The 19,507-nt window shown below is 44.6% G+C and overlaps 2 protein-coding genes across 2 annotated transcripts in view; one reads left to right on the plus strand and one right to left on the minus strand.

Annotated features, from left to right (window-relative positions):
* Positions 1 to 163: 163 nt before the first annotated feature.
* LOC311098613 (U6 snRNA-associated Sm-like protein LSm7) lies at positions 164 to 4,971 on the minus strand. The gene is made up of 4 exons (XM_084139145.1): positions 4,915 to 4,971; positions 1,436 to 1,538; positions 1,098 to 1,169; positions 164 to 851 (listed from the first exon to the last, which is right to left on the minus strand). The coding sequence occupies exons 1-4, from the start codon at positions 4,918 to 4,920 to the stop codon at positions 709 to 711; spliced, it is 324 nt and encodes a 107-aa protein (XP_083995271.1). The 5' UTR covers positions 4,921 to 4,971; the 3' UTR covers positions 164 to 708.
* A 2,101-nt stretch (positions 4,972 to 7,072) lies between these two features.
* Positions 7,073 to 19,507, plus strand: part of LOC311098732 (signal peptide peptidase-like 2B) — a gene marked incomplete at its 3' end in the record, with an annotated part of 31,223 nt that continues 18,788 nt past the window's right edge. Inside the window, exons 1-5 of the mRNA XM_084139273.1 lie at positions 7,073 to 7,169; positions 7,702 to 7,818; positions 8,042 to 8,224; positions 10,124 to 10,213; positions 10,792 to 10,931. Coding sequence (XP_083995399.1) covers positions 7,098 to 7,169; positions 7,702 to 7,818; positions 8,042 to 8,224; positions 10,124 to 10,213; positions 10,792 to 10,931 — 602 coding nt within the window. The 5' untranslated portion in view covers positions 7,073 to 7,097. The remainder of the gene's footprint in view (positions 7,170 to 7,701; positions 7,819 to 8,041; positions 8,225 to 10,123; positions 10,214 to 10,791; positions 10,932 to 19,507) is intronic.

The raw sequence follows: 19,507 nt of genomic DNA on the forward strand, positions 1-19,507 counted from the left end.
AAAGGCAATTATTACTGTCTGAAAGAGCAATGAACTCTGATTTTCAACAAAAAAAAGCTGAACCTTAACTCTCAAATAGCTTCAATGAATCCCAATTATTTACTCCAATTGGGCCATATTCTAAACGTTCAAAGACAATGCAAAACACTGAAGACACACATCATTAAAGAAAATAGTAAATTTATTACATTTGTAATGTAAAAACATAATATGCCAATACGTTCAAACCTGGCCTGACTTAGGGAAAACTATAGTAAAAAGTTTATGTTTACCATCACAGCAAAAATTTGTTTTCACTTATCTAGTCAGACAAACTCCACCCCCCAAATGAACATTTAAACCACTATTCCTCATTTCTAAACAAAACACACGCTTATCACACCATTTTCTACTGCCTACTAGATCAACATTCAGGCTGGTGACACCAATTAAACTACAACAAAATAATTTTCCTGATTTATAGGGACTCAGAAAAACGTGTGGGGCTGATGGAAGTGAACATGAAGTACACCTCAGGTAGAAGGGGCAGGTGAGAATAGTAGTGAAGCTCAATAATATTTCCTTGATTCCTCACGTCCTCCTACCTTGTCAACTTTTCAAATCATATTGGAAGCAAGGAGAGGACTTGTGGAATCAAGGAAATACAATTAAGATTCACCCCAGGAATTGGGCTACTGTGAGGTAATCAAGAGGCACAAGGCTGGCGAACTATCCGTCCTGCTGCTGGATGAAGGGGTTGGGGATGGCCTCCATGCCGTCCTGAGGACAGATGAGCACCACTGAGGTCCCTCGACACACCACCAGGCCCAGCTGCCGCGTGTCCTCGGTCAGCTTGAACTGGTCATCAGGGTCTGGAAATAACAAATCAAACCACATTTTATTGGAGAAGGAAGTGGCATAACAGGTCAGAGGTCATTGATAGTATGTGAAACTCCACCATGAATGACCCAGCACAACCTTCTTTAGAAAATGGCAAATGATAGGACCTTGTTTCATTGTCAATTTTTAAACTGAAGGGCAACATCACAGGAGTGCATTTTCACTTCTGTAGAAGTGATATGAGATCATTCAAGCAAGACTTAGTTTCGGCTACATACCTCGCAAGTACTCAATGGTGCTGTCCAATACCAGGTTCAACAGGGGGTCAAACCCCTTCAGGACTCCACTGGCTGACACAAATAAATAAGGATTATTATCTTGAATGGAAGCAAAACGGCAGGGAAGAAAATGGGGACTTTGACCTGTCACGGAACAGCATTTCCAGACAGGCAAAAGGTTGCCAGTGTTCTCTTTTGGAAGCACCAAGTCCCACAGTATTCCCCCCCCCCCCTCTCCTCCCTTCTTCAGGTTTTAACATAGTAATGAAAAAGGACTAAGTATGTATGATCTTCACTTTCTTTTCAATAGCTAGACGAAAAGGTTAAAAGTGATTCACCCTCTCGTCCTCCCTGGAACTTGACACGGATCTGTTTATCGATGTACTTGGACAGGTCGAAGATACTCTCCTTCTTTCTCTTCTCTCCTTCCTTGTTTCTGTCCTGAAAAGGAAAACGTGCCATAGAATGTAAGGATTGGGTTGATATTCTAACCCTATAGTCTAATCATGCCCACTTGTCAGTTTTATCCATTCGTATGCTGAAAATGTAGATTGTTTTTATTTGACACAAATTATTATTATTATTTCAATAGGAGTATTTGACATGAGTATTTGACATGGGAAACTGACACGGCTGGGGATCAGGTCCATTTGAATTGAGTCAAATCATGGACTTTTTTTTTAATTGAAATGTTTCTTACAGAAGAAATCTGAAAAGCATATGCATACGAACGGTAGCAATTAAAAGGGAACAGTTTGGAGATTATGGAAAAATTAGACCAAGGCAAGGACACAACAGTTCACCTGACAAGACTGAATCCAAACATTACAGTTTTTAAATGTGCATTTTACAATTATTGTACTTTTCGCTGCATTTGTTGATAACAAATACTCTGGATACATTCAGTAACATGATAAGGATATTCCTGGAAATAGTGCATTCAGGTGCGTGTTCCGCCGCGAATTCTCTTCACAATAGACAACCATTCTGTTCAGAAAAACCCAGGGTATGATGTCATGTCATCTCCTAACTGTACGTCTAACAAAGTGATCCTAAACATTGACACTGTATGTGGCATGAGTTTTATGATATGGAAATGTGAAGTGCATTTGGAATCACAGGTGTTTGGCTTGCTTGTATGACATCAAAGTGGTATTTATTATAATCCTCAACGTCTCATCTTTCAAAATACATAGAGTCCTCTTAATTTACAGCATTTCCCTCACTCAGACAACAACAACATTTGCAAAAGTTGCCCAATTAGCTGGAGGGATGGATGGGGGGGGGGGGGGGGGGGCAACTTCTTGTAGCGTGAAGTGCTCATGTTCAGAACAGCTGTCAGTCAAAACCCATAAAGCCTGAGCTCTGATGTGATTCATAGCATGTTACTGTACAGCACAGCCGTTTTCACTCCTCCCTTTTACGTGGTTGATGAATTAAGGTCACTAATTAGTAAGGAACTCCCCTCACCTGGTTGTCTAGGGCTTCATTGAAAGGAAGAACCTGCAGACACTAGGCCCTCCATGGAATGAGTTTGACTCTCCTGAATTCCAATTTAGGCGCTTATAAGTGCCCAAATCTCGGTCATTTTCAACCCGCATATGGGTACGAGTGTAAAGGGTTAAATTGAATCGACAGTATAGGCCAGGCAAATTCAAATCTGATCCTTGAAGACAGTTCGACTGCTGATTTTCATTCTTCCCCTCTAATCAAGGACTGCTTTTGACCTGGGACACCAGGTGGGTGCAATTATCAGGTAGAAAATAAAACCTAGAGTGTATTATATAACACAGATTATGTTGCAAAACTGTTGAAAATCTGTAATGTCTTGGAGGAATGTGTGTAGTCGGTGAGCGTCACAATACGTTTTTTTTTTTTTTCGATTTTTTGCGGAGCAGAGGTGTGTTAAGCCTCAAAGATATTGCCGTGGAATGTTTCCTGTATGGATTTTCAAACCAGGGCGCCTATCAAGGGGGTTATTTCTAGGGTGGCGCAAGAAGTAAAGGCAGATGATATAACTGAAGACTGAGTGGTTGGTGCACGTCGACTGAGTGGCAGGGAAAAGGAACGGTTTCGCATCCAACCGAGGGATCGTGAAATGTTACATGTTAAGGTGGACTTTATCATTTATTGCAATGGTCATAAACTGTACAGCACAAGTGGAGAACATTTGAATAATTGTGAAAGCAGCTGAATGTTTCTTGGGTCTTCGTAATGTCACAGCCGAGGCCTTGCAAGAAATCCTGTCGGTGAATGTTCCGCCCTGAGCCTGTGTAGGGATGTATTTAGGAATGGACTGTGATTGAAGTGGGATGGGTTTTTGTTTGTTGAAGTCTTATTTTGTATGTAGGTTTCCCCCCTTTCCTGTAATGTTTTCTTATTTTCTCGTTAAATACCTCGTCCAGCTGGTGGCGGTAATGCACCATTAACATTGGATGCCAACCGCCGTTAAACCCAATAGAAGAAGCAGATTAAGGGAATGAGAGGACAGGACAGATTTAACAGAACCCAGTTTCTCAAATGTAGTCTAAAAATTGTGGAGAGAGGAGAACTAGGCTACGAACATGGCATGATATTTAGCACGCTGATGTTGACAACACTATACAGTCGAGTCTGTGCCTAACGCTAGCAAATATCCCAACCCACTTTTTTTTTTTTTTTTAAACCTTTATTAGGCAAGTCAGTTAAGAACAAATTCTTATTTACAATGACGGCCTACACCGGCCAAACCCGGACGACGCTGGTCCAATTGTGCGCCGCCCTATGGGACTCCCAATCACGGCCGGTTGTGATACAGCCTGGAATCGAACCAGGGGGTCTGTAGTAGTAGTAGTAATAATAATAATAAGCCATTTAGCAGAGACTTTTATCCAAAGCGACTTAGTCATGTGTGCATACATTTTTACGTATGGGTGGTCCCGGGGATCGAACCCACTACCCTGCCGTTACAAGCACCATGCTCTACCAATTGAGCTACAGAGGACCACAAGCATTGGTGACGCCTCAAGCGCTGAGATGCAGTGTCTTAGACCGCTGCGCCACTCCGGCTAGTAGTGGTCTGAATACTGTAGTTAAAATTGAAATACACAATTTTCAAATTGTAAGAACTAGAAAACAAATGGAGAGTAAATGTGGTTTTAGATAAAGTTAAGAAATCGACTCACCGCCACTTTTTGCGGCTACCCTTTAGTACATGCAGTCTCCTGAGTTGGCCACTACTATGAACTGCGTGTTCATTTTCCACCACCATTTCGGACAATTTAGAATGTTGCACACCCTTGGCTGAACGCGGTGTGCAACCTAAATTGTCCGAAAATATGAAAATGGTGGTGGAAAATTGTGTTTCATAAAAGTACGCATTTATTCCCGCCATTAAAACTAGTTAAGTAGGTAAATGCCTTTGCAGCCTGAATGAGGATGCTTTATGTACGTGCAGGTCCACGATTGTATTACCGGGATTGCACATCAAACGTAGACGATAGTACATGGGCGCTAGATCTACATTATGTAGTCTAACGTAATGTTGCAGGTTTTGCAGAATATATTGTTATCTGCAACGACCGTCCCCAACCGGGTATTGAGGCCCCCTTGTTTCAAGACGATATTCTGAGTTTGGGTTATTTTGTCGTTTTTCTTTTTGTTTGAAATTTATTTTCTTTTGTCGGTTTCATTGACAACGCGATGCTGTCTGAAAAGCACGCTTGCAAATATCGCTTCTCTGCCCTCTCTTGCACTTCCTTGAGGCAAGCCGTTTCAATTGCTAAGTAACATAAAATACAGTAAATAACGACGTTTATAGAAGATATTATCGACTCACCGCCATTTTGAAACTGTTCCATCCACGCCTCTCGGACTCCAACCTTTTTCTTCTTCTTTGTTGGTATTATGGCGGTCCGCAAACACATTTATACGTGCATGCCGCCACCTACTGTATTGGCTGTGTATCAGCCTACTATTCTGTAGCATGAATTCATTACGCTTTCTGAAAAAATTCTCCTGCCAACTAACCCTGCACCCATTAAAACCTCACCACTATCCCACTACTTTAGCCCTATCTGATCCTACTCCATGCCAGCAGCCTGGGAGGACAGGACACTATCGTTAAAAACATCTTGTAACTCATCTGTAGTAAAATCTTGTACACCCAAGTACTTCTCTGCAGTTGCCACCACAACATCTGTCCTCTTGTGATTTAAGTTCCATTCCTGCAGTACAATTGACAACCATGGCCATAAACGTCAGAAAACCAACCTTACTGAAGCACATGTTATTCCTATCACTCTCTATTGGCCTCCGCCCACTCACAGGGATCCTCTCAGGATCCCACACCCTGGACCCATCTTCCTCTACCACTCTCTTCACTGCCTCAGCATACCACACTTTCTGCACTATTAACTGAACCTGGCAACCTCAACCTGCCTTTCTCTCACCTCACCTCTGATCTCCAGCACCATCGGTACCACTACAGTTTACACACAACTTTTCCCACCGAAATTCCTTTGTCTCATGTCCTCCTGCACACATCTCACATCTAGGAATCTCCCTCCTACACACTGCTGCCACATGACCATAAGCTTGATACTTAAAACACTGTCATGGATTCAGGACAAAAGCTCTCATGGTATAACTGACACGTCCTGACTTGACTTTATCTGACTCTGCATCAAAACTCTATAGTCCAGACAGTGTCTTCTCTGTTTCACCACACTCTCCACCGGGTCTGTGTCACACCAAATGGCGTGTGTCACAGACACCGGGATTCTTCAACTTCAGTTGATCCTCCTCAACACAATGCTACTCCAGTTATCACTCCTTTCAACAGCGCCATGCTCTGGAGAGGAAAGCAAGTCACAGTTCTTGTCGCCAGTCGCGTGGTGTGGAGCGCACGCTCGCTCTGGACAGCAGAAACGCAAAAAATCAACACGACTCCACATTTCCCAACCTCTTCTCCACCCAACCTGAAACCACATATAGATCTGCGATCTTACTCCCAATGCACCCTAATCATAGTTGTCATCATCAGGACGAGGCTCAAACACCGCGGTCTTCACCGCACCTGCCACCGCAGTTAATTCATCCTCACACTTGTCACGTTCAATTTCCTTCTGTAGCTCTTCCAAAGGTCTGTGTGATCCACCACTCCATATTCACTCAAAACATGTTCCACTTTTCCCCTTTCATGTCCGCCTTCTCCTTCATCAGATCTTCCAGAAGGCTTGTGCATTCCCCCATTCTATATTTCCTTATGTAACACTTTTCAAAAAAAAATTCACTGTCCCCCATCTTACCCTCACCTCATGGCCACTGGTTTATTTTGATCCCGTTTTCCTATTGCACACCCGTGCTATTATTTCACATGAACTCGCAGTTTATGGCCTCGATATAACCTTTTCCAGAGGTACTTGACCTTTTCTCCTCAACTCCAACCTTTGACTGCTGAAAAGCCCAAGATAATAATTTATTTTCAACTGTTTCAGGCTAGCATAATATACATTAAATCAAATTTAGCTCACAATATAGCCTCTTTTTAGCAGCTCCATATATTGTAAATCACAAGTTTAGCTAGCAAGGCAGCTTAGTGGTTAGGAGTGTTGGTCCAGTAACCGAAAGGTTGCTGGTTCAAATCCCCAAGCAGACTAGGTGAAAAAAAAGCCGACGTGCCCTTGAGCAAGGCACTTAACCCTAATTGCTTCAGGGTCGCCATCAATAATGGCTGATCCCTGGCTCTGACCCCACTCTCCAAACATGTACATGAGTGAAATAGGACAAATGTAAGCATCCACCTAATTATGTTACCAAGTATGCTGACCACTAAGCTATGGATGCTGACAGAAAACCTCTGGATTTATTAATATATTTGATTGACATCATGAAAACCAATCATAATGCGTGTACTTCGGTACGGGATCAAAATAAACCAATGGTAAACGCACTATAGAATGTGGGCGGGAGCTGGCAAAGCAGCTGGTGACCGCACTGTGTGTGCGGGCAGTGCGGTTGATGGGGAGACAACAAGCAAGCATCATGAAGGCTTTGCTAAGCCTGGTTTGGGCATCTTTTCTCATAAAACAGGTGAGATGGTGTCATGTATATTCATTCATCTGTAAATCAAGTCGCATGTGGCCGATATAACGTTTAACAGTAGTTGTTGTATTTTGTTGTCGAGATAATTAACAATTAGCCTGCATGCTACATGACTGTTAGCTTGCGGAGAACACCAGGGCGCTGAGAATAGTCGTAGCAACAGCCAGGGCCCATCTGCAAGTAACATCCTCTGTACATCCTTCTGTAACATGACGTTGATCCTTTTTGATGTATCAAGGTGGTTTAAGATGAATTCCCAAATAGTCTTGACGCCTCTCATATCGTGTTCCCTGGTATTGTCAGTTTTGGAAATGTCTAGCTAAAGCTTGTGCATCAGTGTAAAGCTAACTAGCAGGTGGAAAGATTCAATACTGCACTCTTTTTTTATATAGAGTCAGTTGGCCAGTCTATGAAATATCTCAAGTTATTCTGGCCACTGTTACATCTCTGTCTGTTGCTCTCACCCCTCTTCGAGTCACTTAGGCTTGATCAATTATACATTTTCGTTCCCTCTTGCCAGGTTGTAGGGGAATATGGCATGGCCCATTTCAGTGACAAGGGCCAGGGCAAAGGAAAGGATTACTGCATCTTCTTCAACTCCCAGTGGGCTCGTCTACCTCGGGACCTCAACAAAGCAGTAAGTGGAGTAAACTAACTTATAAAACGACTGTTATTGTCACTTCTTGAGAGATGTCTGACAAAGATATTTGTGTGTGTGTGTGTGTGTTCTCTCTGGCGGATACTCTTGAAATACGGCTGCCCTGACAAGTTAATCAGAATGCTGATGTGTGGTGTGTGCGCATGATGAAACATTCAGAAAGGCCCCATTATTAACCTATCCTCCTTTATGTCTCCACTAGTCCCGTCTGGAGATCTATGACCTGACACCGTCGGTCCTGTGTTTCCCGTCAGACGTCCCCGATGGTGGCTTCCCCAATCGTATCCCCATGGTGATGCGGGGGAACTGCACCTTCTACGAGAAGGTGCGCCTGGCCCAGCTCAACGGAGCTAAAGGCCTGCTCATCGTCAGCAAAGACAGGCTGGTAAGAGTCAAACCATATCATTCATATCAAAGACAGGCTGGTAAGAGTCAAACCATATCATTCATATCAAAGACAGGCTGGTAAGAGTCAAACCATATCATTCATATCAAAGACAGGCTGGTAAGAATCAAACCATATCATTCATATCAAAGACAACTTGACTCTTCCCAGCCTATGTCCTATCATGTTAGCCTGGTGGTCCCAGACCTGTCTATGTGCTTTCACCATCTCGCCTGTTCCCTCTTACCTTCACTAATGCCGCTGGGCTCCCGAGTGGTGCAGCGGTCTAAGGCACTGCATCTCAGTGCTTGAGGCGTCACTACAGACCCCCTGGTTCGATTCCAGGCTGTATCACAACCGGCCGTGATTGGGAGTCCCATAGGGCGGCGCACAATTGGCCCAGCGTTTGGCTGGTGTAGGCTGTCATTGTAAATAAGAGTTTGTTCTTAACTGACTTGCCTAGTTAATAAAGGTAAAATAAATAAATAAATAAATAAAAAGAAAAAAGGCTTGGAAGGAAATAATCAGAATAGGAGCTTTGGAACACATAACCTGTCGTAAACAGGAGCAGGTGTTCTTAATGTTTTGTCCACTCAGTGTCTATAACCTGTCGTAAACAGGTTATAGACACTGAGTGGACAAAACATTAAGAACACCTGCTCTTTCACATTTACATTTACATTTTAGTCATTTAGCAGACGCTCTTATCCAGAGCGATTTACAGTTAGTGAACACATATTTTTTTTATACTGGCCCCCCGTGGGAATCGAACCCACAACCCTGGCGTTGCAAACGCCATGCTCTATCAACTGAGCTACATCCCTGCCGGCCATTCCCTCCCCTACCCTGGACGACGCTGGGCCAATTGTGCGCCGCCCTTTCCATGACATAGACTGACCAGGTGAATCCAGGTGAAAGCTATGATCCCTTATTGATGTTACTTGTTAAATCCACTTCAATCAGTGTAGATGAAGGGGAGGAGACGGGTTAAAATAAGGATTTTTAAGCCTTGAGACATGGATTGTGTATGTGTGCCATTCAGAGGGTGAATGGGCAAGACAAAATATTTAAGTGTCTTTGAACAGGGTATGGTAGTAGGTGCCAGGCGCACCGGTTTGTGTCAAGAACTGCAACATTGCTGGGTTTTTCGCGCTTAACAGTTTCCCGTGTGTATCAAGAATGGTCCACCACCCAAAGGACATCCAGCCAACTTGAGACAACAGTGGGAAGCATTGGAGTCAACGTGGGCCAGCATCCTTGTGGAACGCTTTCGACACCTTGTAGAGTCGATGCCTCAACGAATTGAGGCTGTTCTGGGCACAGGAGGTTGGTGGCACCTTAATTGGGGAGGACGGGCTCGTGGCAATGGCTGGAACGGAATAAGTGAAATAGTATCAAAGACATGGTTTCCATGTGTTTGATTCCATTTGCTCCGTTCCAGCCATTATTATGAGCCGTCCTCCCCTCAGCAGCCACCACTGGGACTGAGGGCAAACTCAATATTAGGAAGGTGTTCCTACTGTTTGAAATACTCAGTGTAGGTCATCGTGTGTAGGATCTTAATTTGAGCCAGTTTGCTACAGCAGGAAAATAATCCTGCAGCAACAGGAAATGTGGATTATAATTAATGGGCATTTTTGTAGCGGTTGATAAATGTTTTATAAGTGAATATCAAGTCTGACATTTCTAAGTGGAAATTACAAACAGAAGCATTTTTAACCTCAAATGCACTACAGGTTTTACATTTCCTGCACTGTAGGAAAGTTATCCTGCAACAGGGTGATCAAATTCAGATCCTACAGCTTTAGTGTAAATAATAGATTGAATATATATTTTCTAAATACTTTCTGTACAGTCAGTATTTGCCGATTTTTTTTATTTCTGTTTTTCCTATCACAGACCCCACCGGCAGGAAACAAGAGTCAGTATGAGGAGATTGACATCCCTGTGGCGCTGCTCAGCTACACTGACATGCTGGACATCATTAAGGTGAGAGCAGAGGAGAGACCAACATCTAGGGTTATAAAAATTCCGGTAACTATCCCAAAATTCCCAGCCTTTTCTGAAATCCCTGTTGGAAGATTATCGGGAAAAAAAGTATGAATAAGCAGGAATTCCAGAATCCTCCAAGAGGATTTCTGGACTACCTGAGAGTTTGGGAAAAGTTACTGGAATTTGGCAACTCTTGAACACTGTTCAGTAGGACACATGATACGCTGTGGAACATTCAGATATAACTATATCAGACAAAACAGAGATGCCTCTGACGTGTAGAGTAAGGATTGATTATGACTAAGGATTCATGTCAGCTCTTCTATCCGGAACGCGCCCCCATGTGTTTAGATAGAGATATATCATAAAGAACAAACATGCCTCTCTGACATGTAGAGTAAGCATTGAGGCTAAATGAATCATGTCAGCTGCTCTATTCATTACATTTCTATCTGCCACCCTCCTGAACGCGACCCTGTTCAAACAAACTTGATGTTTGTAACGTGACTAACAAAGATCAACAAATCAATTAATTTGTCAATTTACCCAAATGCTGTGTTTCCTGTCCCCTGCAGACGTTTGGGCAGGGCAGAGAGGTGGCCATGTACGCGCCCAAGGAGCCCGTCCTGGACTACAACATGGTCATCATCTTCCTCATGGCTGTGGGGACGGTGGCCATCGGAGGATACTGGGCTGGCAGCAAGGACATCAAGAAGTAAGACTGGTGGTGGGGGTAGTAGTAGTGATGATGGTGGTGGTAATAGTAGTGATGGTGGTAGTAGTGATGGTGGTGGTGGTAGTGATGGTGGTGGTGGTAGTGATGGTGGTGGTGGTGGTGGTGGTAGTAGTAGTGGTAGTGGTGATGGTGGTAATAGTAGTGATGGTGGTGGTGGTAGTGATCGTGGTAGTAGTAGTAGTGGTGGTGGTAGTAGTAGTAGTGATGGTGGTAGTAGTAGTGGTGGTAGTAGTGGTGGTGGTGGTGGTGGTAGTGGTAGTGGTGATGGTGGTAATAGTGATGGTGGTAGTAGTAGTAGTAATGGTGGTAGTAGTAGTGATGGTGGTAGTAGTGATAGTGGTGGTGGTGGTGGTAGTAGTGATGGTGGTGATGGTGGTGGTGGTAGTAGTAGTAGTAGTGATGGTGGTAGTAGTGATAGTGGTAGTGGTGGTGGTATTGGTGATGGTGGTAGTAGTAGTAGTGATGGTGGTAGTAGTAGTAGTGATGGTGGTAGTGTTGGTGATGGTAGTAGTGGTGGTGGTAGTAGTGATGGTGGTAGTAGTGGTGGTGGTGGTGGTGGTAGTAGTAGTGTTGGTGGTAGTAGTAGTGGTGGTGGCAGTGATGGTGATGGTGGTAGTGGTGATGGTGGTAGTAGTAGTAGTGTTGGTGGTAGTAGTAATGGTGGTGGTGGTGGTGGTAGTAGTAGTAGTAGTAGTGATGGTGGTGGTGGTAGTAGTAGTAGTGGTGATAGTAGTGTTGGTGGTAGTAGTAGTGTTGGTGGCAGTGATGGTGGTGATGGTGGTAGTGGTGATGGTGGTAGTAGTAGTAGTGATGGTGGTAGTAGTGATGGTGGTGGTAGTAGTAGTAGTGATGGTGGTAGTGTTGGTGGTAGTAGTAGTGGTGATGGTAGTAGTGGTGATGGTGGTAGTGGTGATGGTGGTGATGGTGGTAGTAGTGATAGTGGTGGTGGTGGTGGTGGTGGTGGTAGTAGTAGTAGTGTTGGTGGTAGTAGTAGTGGTGGTGGCAGTGATGGTGATGGTGGTGATGGTGGTAGTAGTAGTAGTGTTGGTGGTAGTAGTAGTGGTGGTGGCAGTGATGGTGGTGATGGTGGTAGTGGTAGTAGTAGTAGTGATGTGGTGGTGGTGGTAGTAGTAGAGATAGTGGTAGTGGTGATGGTGGTAGTAGTAATAGTGATGGTGGTAGTGGTGGTGGTGGTGGTAGTAGTGGTGGTGGTGGTGGTAGTAGTGGTGATGGTGGTGGTGGTAGTAGCAAGGACATCAAGAAGTAAGTCTGACAGACAGTAAAAAGTAGTCCCTCACAAAAGGACACCTCACTTTTTTGTTTTGTTGGTAGGACAGAGGTAGACACGAAAGATGGAGAGAGTTTGCTGAAATGGCATGTGGCCAGATTTGAATCCACGCTGCAGTGGTATATGTGATCCGGAGGCAACGGCTTAGACTGCTAGACCACCCTTAGGCCACTCCAACAGACAGCTGTGGATAGCAGCGTGGTCGGAGACTACAAGGAAAGCTAGTGTGAGAGGGCGAGGCTTGCTAGGCCACATAGTAGTGGCTTAATTTAGACCGTGGTTAAATTATCAAGGGTTATCATCTCTGGGGAAAAGAGAGTGAGTGAGAGAGTGCTGTGGGCAGGGTGGAGAGAGGTAGAGTGAAGTTGCCTCTAGTCTAGATACTGAGCAGAGGTCAGTTCGGCGGGGGCTGGGCGATATGGCCAAAATATCATATCACAATATTTTTTTATGGTATTTGAGGTTTTTGAATAATACAAGTTCTAAATATGCTTTATGAGTAGCGCATGACCCTAGGGTGGCAACACATACATTTTAAGTGTTTTTAATGGGGCTTTGTCCATTCTGATAGTTTTATACTTTTCAATGAAACTTCAACCAAAAAGTTGGAATATAGTGGGTACTTTGAATACAGCGTTTGACATGACAACGAATGAAAAAGCCAGGGAGGGTTTCTTGTGGCAGGGTGGGAACCAAAGTGTTGGTCAATGTTTCCCAGTGGACCCTAATTCATGTTACATTAAATGTGTTCTCTTACTGTAGCTTTGATTTAGAATATACCGTACCGTTGCACAAACAACATGCTTATCTAGACCTTCTCCAGCACTGGTATCAGGCTGTATTAGCTAGCTAGCTACGTTTGCTCTGAATAAGTATATTTATTAGCTAGCTAGCTAGCTACGTTTGCTCTGAATAAGTATATTTATTAGCTAGCTAGCTAGCTAGCTACGTTTGCTCTGAATAAGTACATTTAACTAGCCAGCTAACTAGCGATTAGCATTAGCTAACACAATTTATTTAAAATTAAATTACATTTTATTTGTCACATGCGCCGAATACAACAGAAATGCTTACTTACAAGCCCTTAACCAACAATGCAGTTTTAAGAAAGAATACCAAAAAAAATCACACAAAACAATGCAATATAAAATAATAATTAAAGTAACAAATTATGAAAGAGCAGCAGTAAAAAATAACAATAGCGAGGCTATATACAGGGGGTACCGGTACCGAGTCAATGTGCGGGGGCACCGGTTATTCGAGGTAATTGAGGTAATATGTACAGTGAGGGAAAAAAGTATTTGATCCCCTGCTGATTTTGTACGTTTGCCCACTGACAAAGAAATGATCAGTCTATAATTTTAATGGTAGGTTTATTTGAACAGTGAGAGACAGAATAACAACAAACAAATCCAGAAAAACGCATATCAAAAATGTTATAAATTGATTTGCATTTTAATGAGGGAAATAAGTATTTGACCCCTCTGCAAAACACGACTTAGTACTTGGTGGCAAAACCCTTGTTGGCAATCACAGAGGTCAGACGTTTCTTGTAGTTGGCCACCAGGTTTGCACACATCTCAGGAGGGATTTTGTCCCACTCCTCTTTGCAGATCTTCTCCAAGTCATTAACGTTTCGAGGCTGACGTTTGGCAACTCGAACCTTCAGCTCCCTCCACAGATTTTCTATGGGATTAAGGTCTGGAGACTGGCTAGGCAACTCCAGGACCTTAATGTGCTTCTTCTTGAGCCACTCCTTTGTTGCCTTGGCCGTGTGTTTTGAGTCATTGTCATGCTGGAATACCCATCCACGACCCATTTTCAATGCCCTGGCTGAGGGAAGGAGGTTCTCACCCAAGATTTGACGGTACATGGCCCTGTCCATCGTCCCTTTGATGCGGTGAAGTTGTCCTGTCCCCTTAGCAGAAAAACACCCCCAAAGCATAATGTTTCCACCTCCATGTTTGACGGTGGGGATGGTGTTCTTGGGGTCATATGCAGCATTCCTCCTCCTCCAAACACGGCGAGTTGAGTTGATGCCAAAGAGCTCGATTTTGGACTCATCTGACCACAACACTTTCACCCAGTTCTCCTCTGAATCATTCAGATGTTCATTGGCAAACTTCAGACGGGCATGTATATGTGCTTTCTTGAGCAGGGGGACCTTGCGGGCGCTGCAGGATTTCAGTCCTTCACGGCGTAGTGTGTTACCAATTGTTTTCTTGGTGACTATGGTACCAGCTGCCTTGAGATCATTGACAAGATCCTCCCGTGTAGTTCTGGACTGATTCCTCACCGTTCTCATGATCATTGCAACTCCACGAGGTGAGATCTTGCATGGAGCCCCAGGCCGAGGGAGATTGACAGTTATTTTGTGTTTCTTCCATTTGCGAATAATCGCACCAACTGTTGTCACCTTCTCACCAAGCTGCTTGGCAATGGTCTTGTATCCCATTCCAGCCTTGTGTAGGTCTACAATCTTGTCCCTGACATCCTTGGAGAGCTCTTTGGTCTTGGCCATGGTGGAGAGTTTGGAATCTGATTGATTGATTGCTTCTGTGGACCGGTGTCTTTTATACAGGTAACAAGCTGAGATTAGGAGCACTCCCTTTAAGAGTGTGCTCCTAATCTCAGCTCGTTACCTGTATAAAAGACACCTGGGAGCCAGAAATCTTTCTGATTGAGAGGGGGTCAAATACTTATTTCCCTCATTTAAAATGCAAATAAATTAATAACATTTTTGACATGCGTTTTTCTGGATTTTTTTGTTGTTATTCTGTCTCTCACTGTTCAAATAAACCTACCATTAAAATTATAGACTGATCATTTCTTTGTCAGTGGGCAAATGTACAAAATCAGCAGGGGATCAAATACTTTTTTCCCCTCACTGTACATGTAGGTAGAGTTGCTAAGAAACTGGCTAAGAAAAGATAAACCAGCTGTTTGCAGACAGTAAGATACACAAACGAATAGTGTAATTATAGAACGCTTGTGGATTTATATTAAGAAGCAAAGTGGAAAGCTGCATCGTTGTCACCAACATGCAGACTGTCACTGCGAGTGGTTGTTGTGACTTTTGATAGCCAATAACCACGTTTCCTTCCACAGTTTTTATGCTAGTAAAGTCATACCGACAGATAATTTGTTCGTTCAACGTGGTGCAATCTTTTTGTGTCTGTAAAATTAATGATGTGAGAAATGGCGGTGGAAACGCCTTGATGCGCAAATATTGATATAATAACCATAATATCGAAGTAAAACTTAGTCACGCGATGATATGGTGTGTGGTCCTCCCTCTACGAGTCAGGAAACCAGGCAGTTTTATTAGTCTACAGATGAAATAACTTCTGATGAACTTCACAGGGTGGTGAAAGGACACAGTGATCTTGATGCTCCTTTCCATTAAATATAAAGGGTCTGAGTGACATGATGATCGATGCTTGACTGCCGTTTGACAAATACAAATATTCTTGCTCCTATCCATAATAGTCTCATCGGGTAGACTAGCCTACCCGCACTGTATCTGTGAGCGTTTGGCTTGGGGCTAGAGCGCACGTGCCAAGACCAGAGTAGGCACATTTGCCATTTAACGCAACTGTTTTTGTCACAAAACTATCGGTAGAGTGGAAAATACGATGTAAACACATTGAACTTTCGATTTTTATTCGGTACATGAAAAGTTAAGCGAAAAAGTACATTTTGTGTGCACCAGGGGTCAGGGGTTCCCAAACTTTTTAACTCAGGCCCCCCTTCCAGTATTGTGCGCCACATCTATTTCAAATCAAATCAAATTTTATTGGTCACATGCGCCGAATACGACAGGTGCAGACATTACAGTGAAATGCGTACTTACAAGCCCTTAACCAACAGTGCATTTATTTTTAACAAAAAAAGTAAAAATAAAACAACAACAAAAAAAGTGTTGAGGAAAAAAAAGAGCAGAAGTAAAATAAAATAACAGTAGGGAGGCTGTATATACAGGGGGGTACCGGTGCAGAGTCAATGTGCGGGGGCACCGGCTAGTTGAGGTATGGGCACAAGCACTGTTCATGACACAAACTGTTCACACCCCTCTGTATATAGAGAATTTAGCAGGTTTAAAGCTTATTTCTTCCAATTCTATACATTTTGTCATGTCTAATGTGTATTCATGTGATATTTGAGTGACTCAAACATTACAACAAAATCTATGGGCTACAAAACGTTAGCTGACATGGTCTAGTTGATGTGGACATTTCTGACAAGTTATAAATATCTCTAAGGTATGCAATGACTAACACGATGAGGAAAACCGATGATGCACTACACAATTTCGAAATTGCACTTTGTGCGTTCTACTATTACAACTTTCAAGAGTAAGTTGGGTAGTGCATCATCAGCCTGCCGACCCCTCGCGCACCGCCTGCCGACCCCTCGCGCACCGCCTGCCGACCCCTCGCGCACCGCCTGCCGACCCCTCGCGCACCGCCTGCCGACCCCTCGCGCACCGCCTGCCGACCCCTCGCGCACCGCCTGCCGACCCCTCGCGCACCGCCTGCCGACCCCTCGCGCCCCACCTGCCGACCCCTAGCGCCCCGCCTGCCGACCCCTAGCGCCCCGCCTGCCGACCCCTAGCGCCCCACCTGCCGACACCTCGCGCCCCACCTGCCGACACCTCGCGCCCTACAGTTTGGGAACAACTGCACTACGTCGTCACGCACTGATTTTTATCCACAAGAAGTCCGTTTGGTGGAAACACACCACTGGTGGGAAAATATGCATATATTTTTTAATGCGGATTTTTGAATATTCGCATGAAAATCTGTCGCCATGGACACCTAGCAACTGAGGTATAAAGGAAGGTTGTAGCGCAAAAACTGCTCTTCTTGAGTGACAGGAGGTGGGGCTTGGTGTGTGTGGAAGAGAGAGGGAGAGTGAGTGAAGAATCAAATGGAGTAAACTATAAAAACAGACATTATTACACACAGCGGTGAAGCGTTATACAAGGTAAATTAAAAACCAAAACTGGTCCGTGCATCAAACCGGTCCACCCCGTTTTACCCTCCCCCTGTCAGTAACAGACCCCTCTCCATCCTGAAGCAACTTGTCTTTACCCTTCATAAACAAACAGGAAAACGCTCATCCAGAGGTGGCGCTCCTAGTGGCCGGGGACTTTAATGCAGGGAAACTTAAATCCGTTTTACCTCATTTCTACCAGCCTGTTAAATGTGCAACCAGAGGGGGAAAAAACTCTAGACCACATTTACTCCACACACAGAGACGCTACAAAGCTCTCCCTCGCCCTCCATTTGGCAAATCTGACCATAATTCTAAATTCCTGATTCCTGCTTACAAGCCAAAACTAAAGCAGGAAGCACCAGTGACTCGGTCAATATAAAAGTGGTCAGATGAAGCAGATGCTAAGCTACAGGACTGTTTTGCTAGCACAGACTGGAACATGTTCCGGGATTCTTCCGATGGCATTGAGGAGTACACCACATCAGTCAATGGCTTCATCAATAAGTGCATCGATGACGTCGTCCCCACAGTGACTGTACGTACATACCCCAACCAGAAGCCATGGATTACAGGCAACATCCGCACTGAGCTAAAGGGTAGAGGTGCCGCTTTCAAGGAGTGGGACTCTAACCTGGAAGCTTATAAGAAATCCCGCAATGCCATCCGACGAACCATCAAACAGGCAAAGCGTCAATACAGGATTAAGATGTAATCATACTACACCGGCTCCGACACTCGTCGGATGTGGCAGGGCTTGCAAACTATTACAGACTACAAAGGGAAGCACAGCCGCGAGCTGCCCAGTGACACAAGCCTACCAGACGAGCTAAATTACTTCTATGCTCGCTTCGAGGCAAGTAACACTGAAACATGCATGAGAGCATCAGCTGTTCCGGACGACTGTGTGATCACGCTCTCCGTAGCCGACGTGAGTAAGACCTTTAAACAGGTCAACATTCACAAGGCCACAGGGCCAGACGGATTACCAGGACGTGTACTCCGAGCATGCACTGACCAACTGGCAAGTGTCTTCACTGACATTTCAACCTCTCCCTGTCAGAGTCTGTAATACCAACATGTTTCAAGCAGATCACCATAGTCCCTGTACCCAAGAACACTAAGGTAACCTGCCTAAATGATTACCGACCCGTAGCACTAACATCTGTAGCCATGAAGTGCTTTGAAAGGCTGGTCATGGCGCACATCAACACCATTATCCCAGAAACCCTAGACCCACTCCAATTTGCTCAGCATTCAACACCATAGTGCCCTCAAAGCTCATCACTAAGCTAAGGACCCTGGGACTAAACTGGATCCTGGACTTCCTGACGGGCCGCCCCCAGGTGGTTAGGGTAGGTAACAACACCTCCGCCACGCTGATCCTCAGCACGGGGGCCCCTCAGGGGTGCGTGCTCAGTCCCCTCCTGTACTCCCTGTTCACTCATGACTGCATGGCCAGGCACGACTCCAACACCATCATTAAGTTTGCAGATGACACAACAGTGGTAGGCCTGATCACCGACAACGACTAGACAGCCTATAGGGAGGAGGTCAGAGACCTGGCCGTGTGGTGCCAGGATAACAACCTCTCCCTCAACGTGATCAAGACAAAGGAGATGATCGTGGACTACAGGAAAAAGAAGAGGACCGAGCACGTCCCCATTCTCATCGACGGGGCTGTAGTGGAGCAGGTTGAGAGCTTCAAGTTCCTTGGTGTCCACATCACCAACAAACTAACATGGTCCAAGCACACCAAGACAGTCGTGAAGAGGACACGACAAAACCTATTCCCCCTCAGGAGACTGAAAATATTTGGCATGGGTCCTCAACTCCTCAAAAGGTTCTACAGCTGCACCATCGAGAGCATCCTGACTGATTGCATCACTGCCTGGTATGGCAACTGCTCGGCCTCCGACCGAAAGGCACTACAGAGGGTAGTGCGTACTGCCCAGTACATCACTGGGGCCAAGCTTCCTGCCATCCAGGACCTCTATACGAGGCGGTGGCAGAGGAAGGTCCTAAAAATTGTGAAAGACTCCAGCCAGCCTAGTCATAGACTGTTCTCTCTGCTACTGCACGGCAAGCGGTTTCTTAACAGCTTCTACCCCCAAGCCATAAGACTCCTGAACATCTAATCAAATGACCACCCAGACTATTTGCAATGCCCCCCCCCCCCCCTCTTTTACGCTGCTGCTACTCTCTGTTTATTATCTACGCATAGTCAATTTAATAACTCTACCTACATGTACATATTACCTCGACTAACCTG

The sequence above is a fragment of the Coregonus lavaretus genome (assembly GCF_964263955.1).
Source record: "Coregonus lavaretus genome assembly, chromosome: 23".
Lineage (NCBI taxonomy): Eukaryota > Metazoa > Chordata > Actinopteri > Salmoniformes > Salmonidae > Coregonus > Coregonus lavaretus.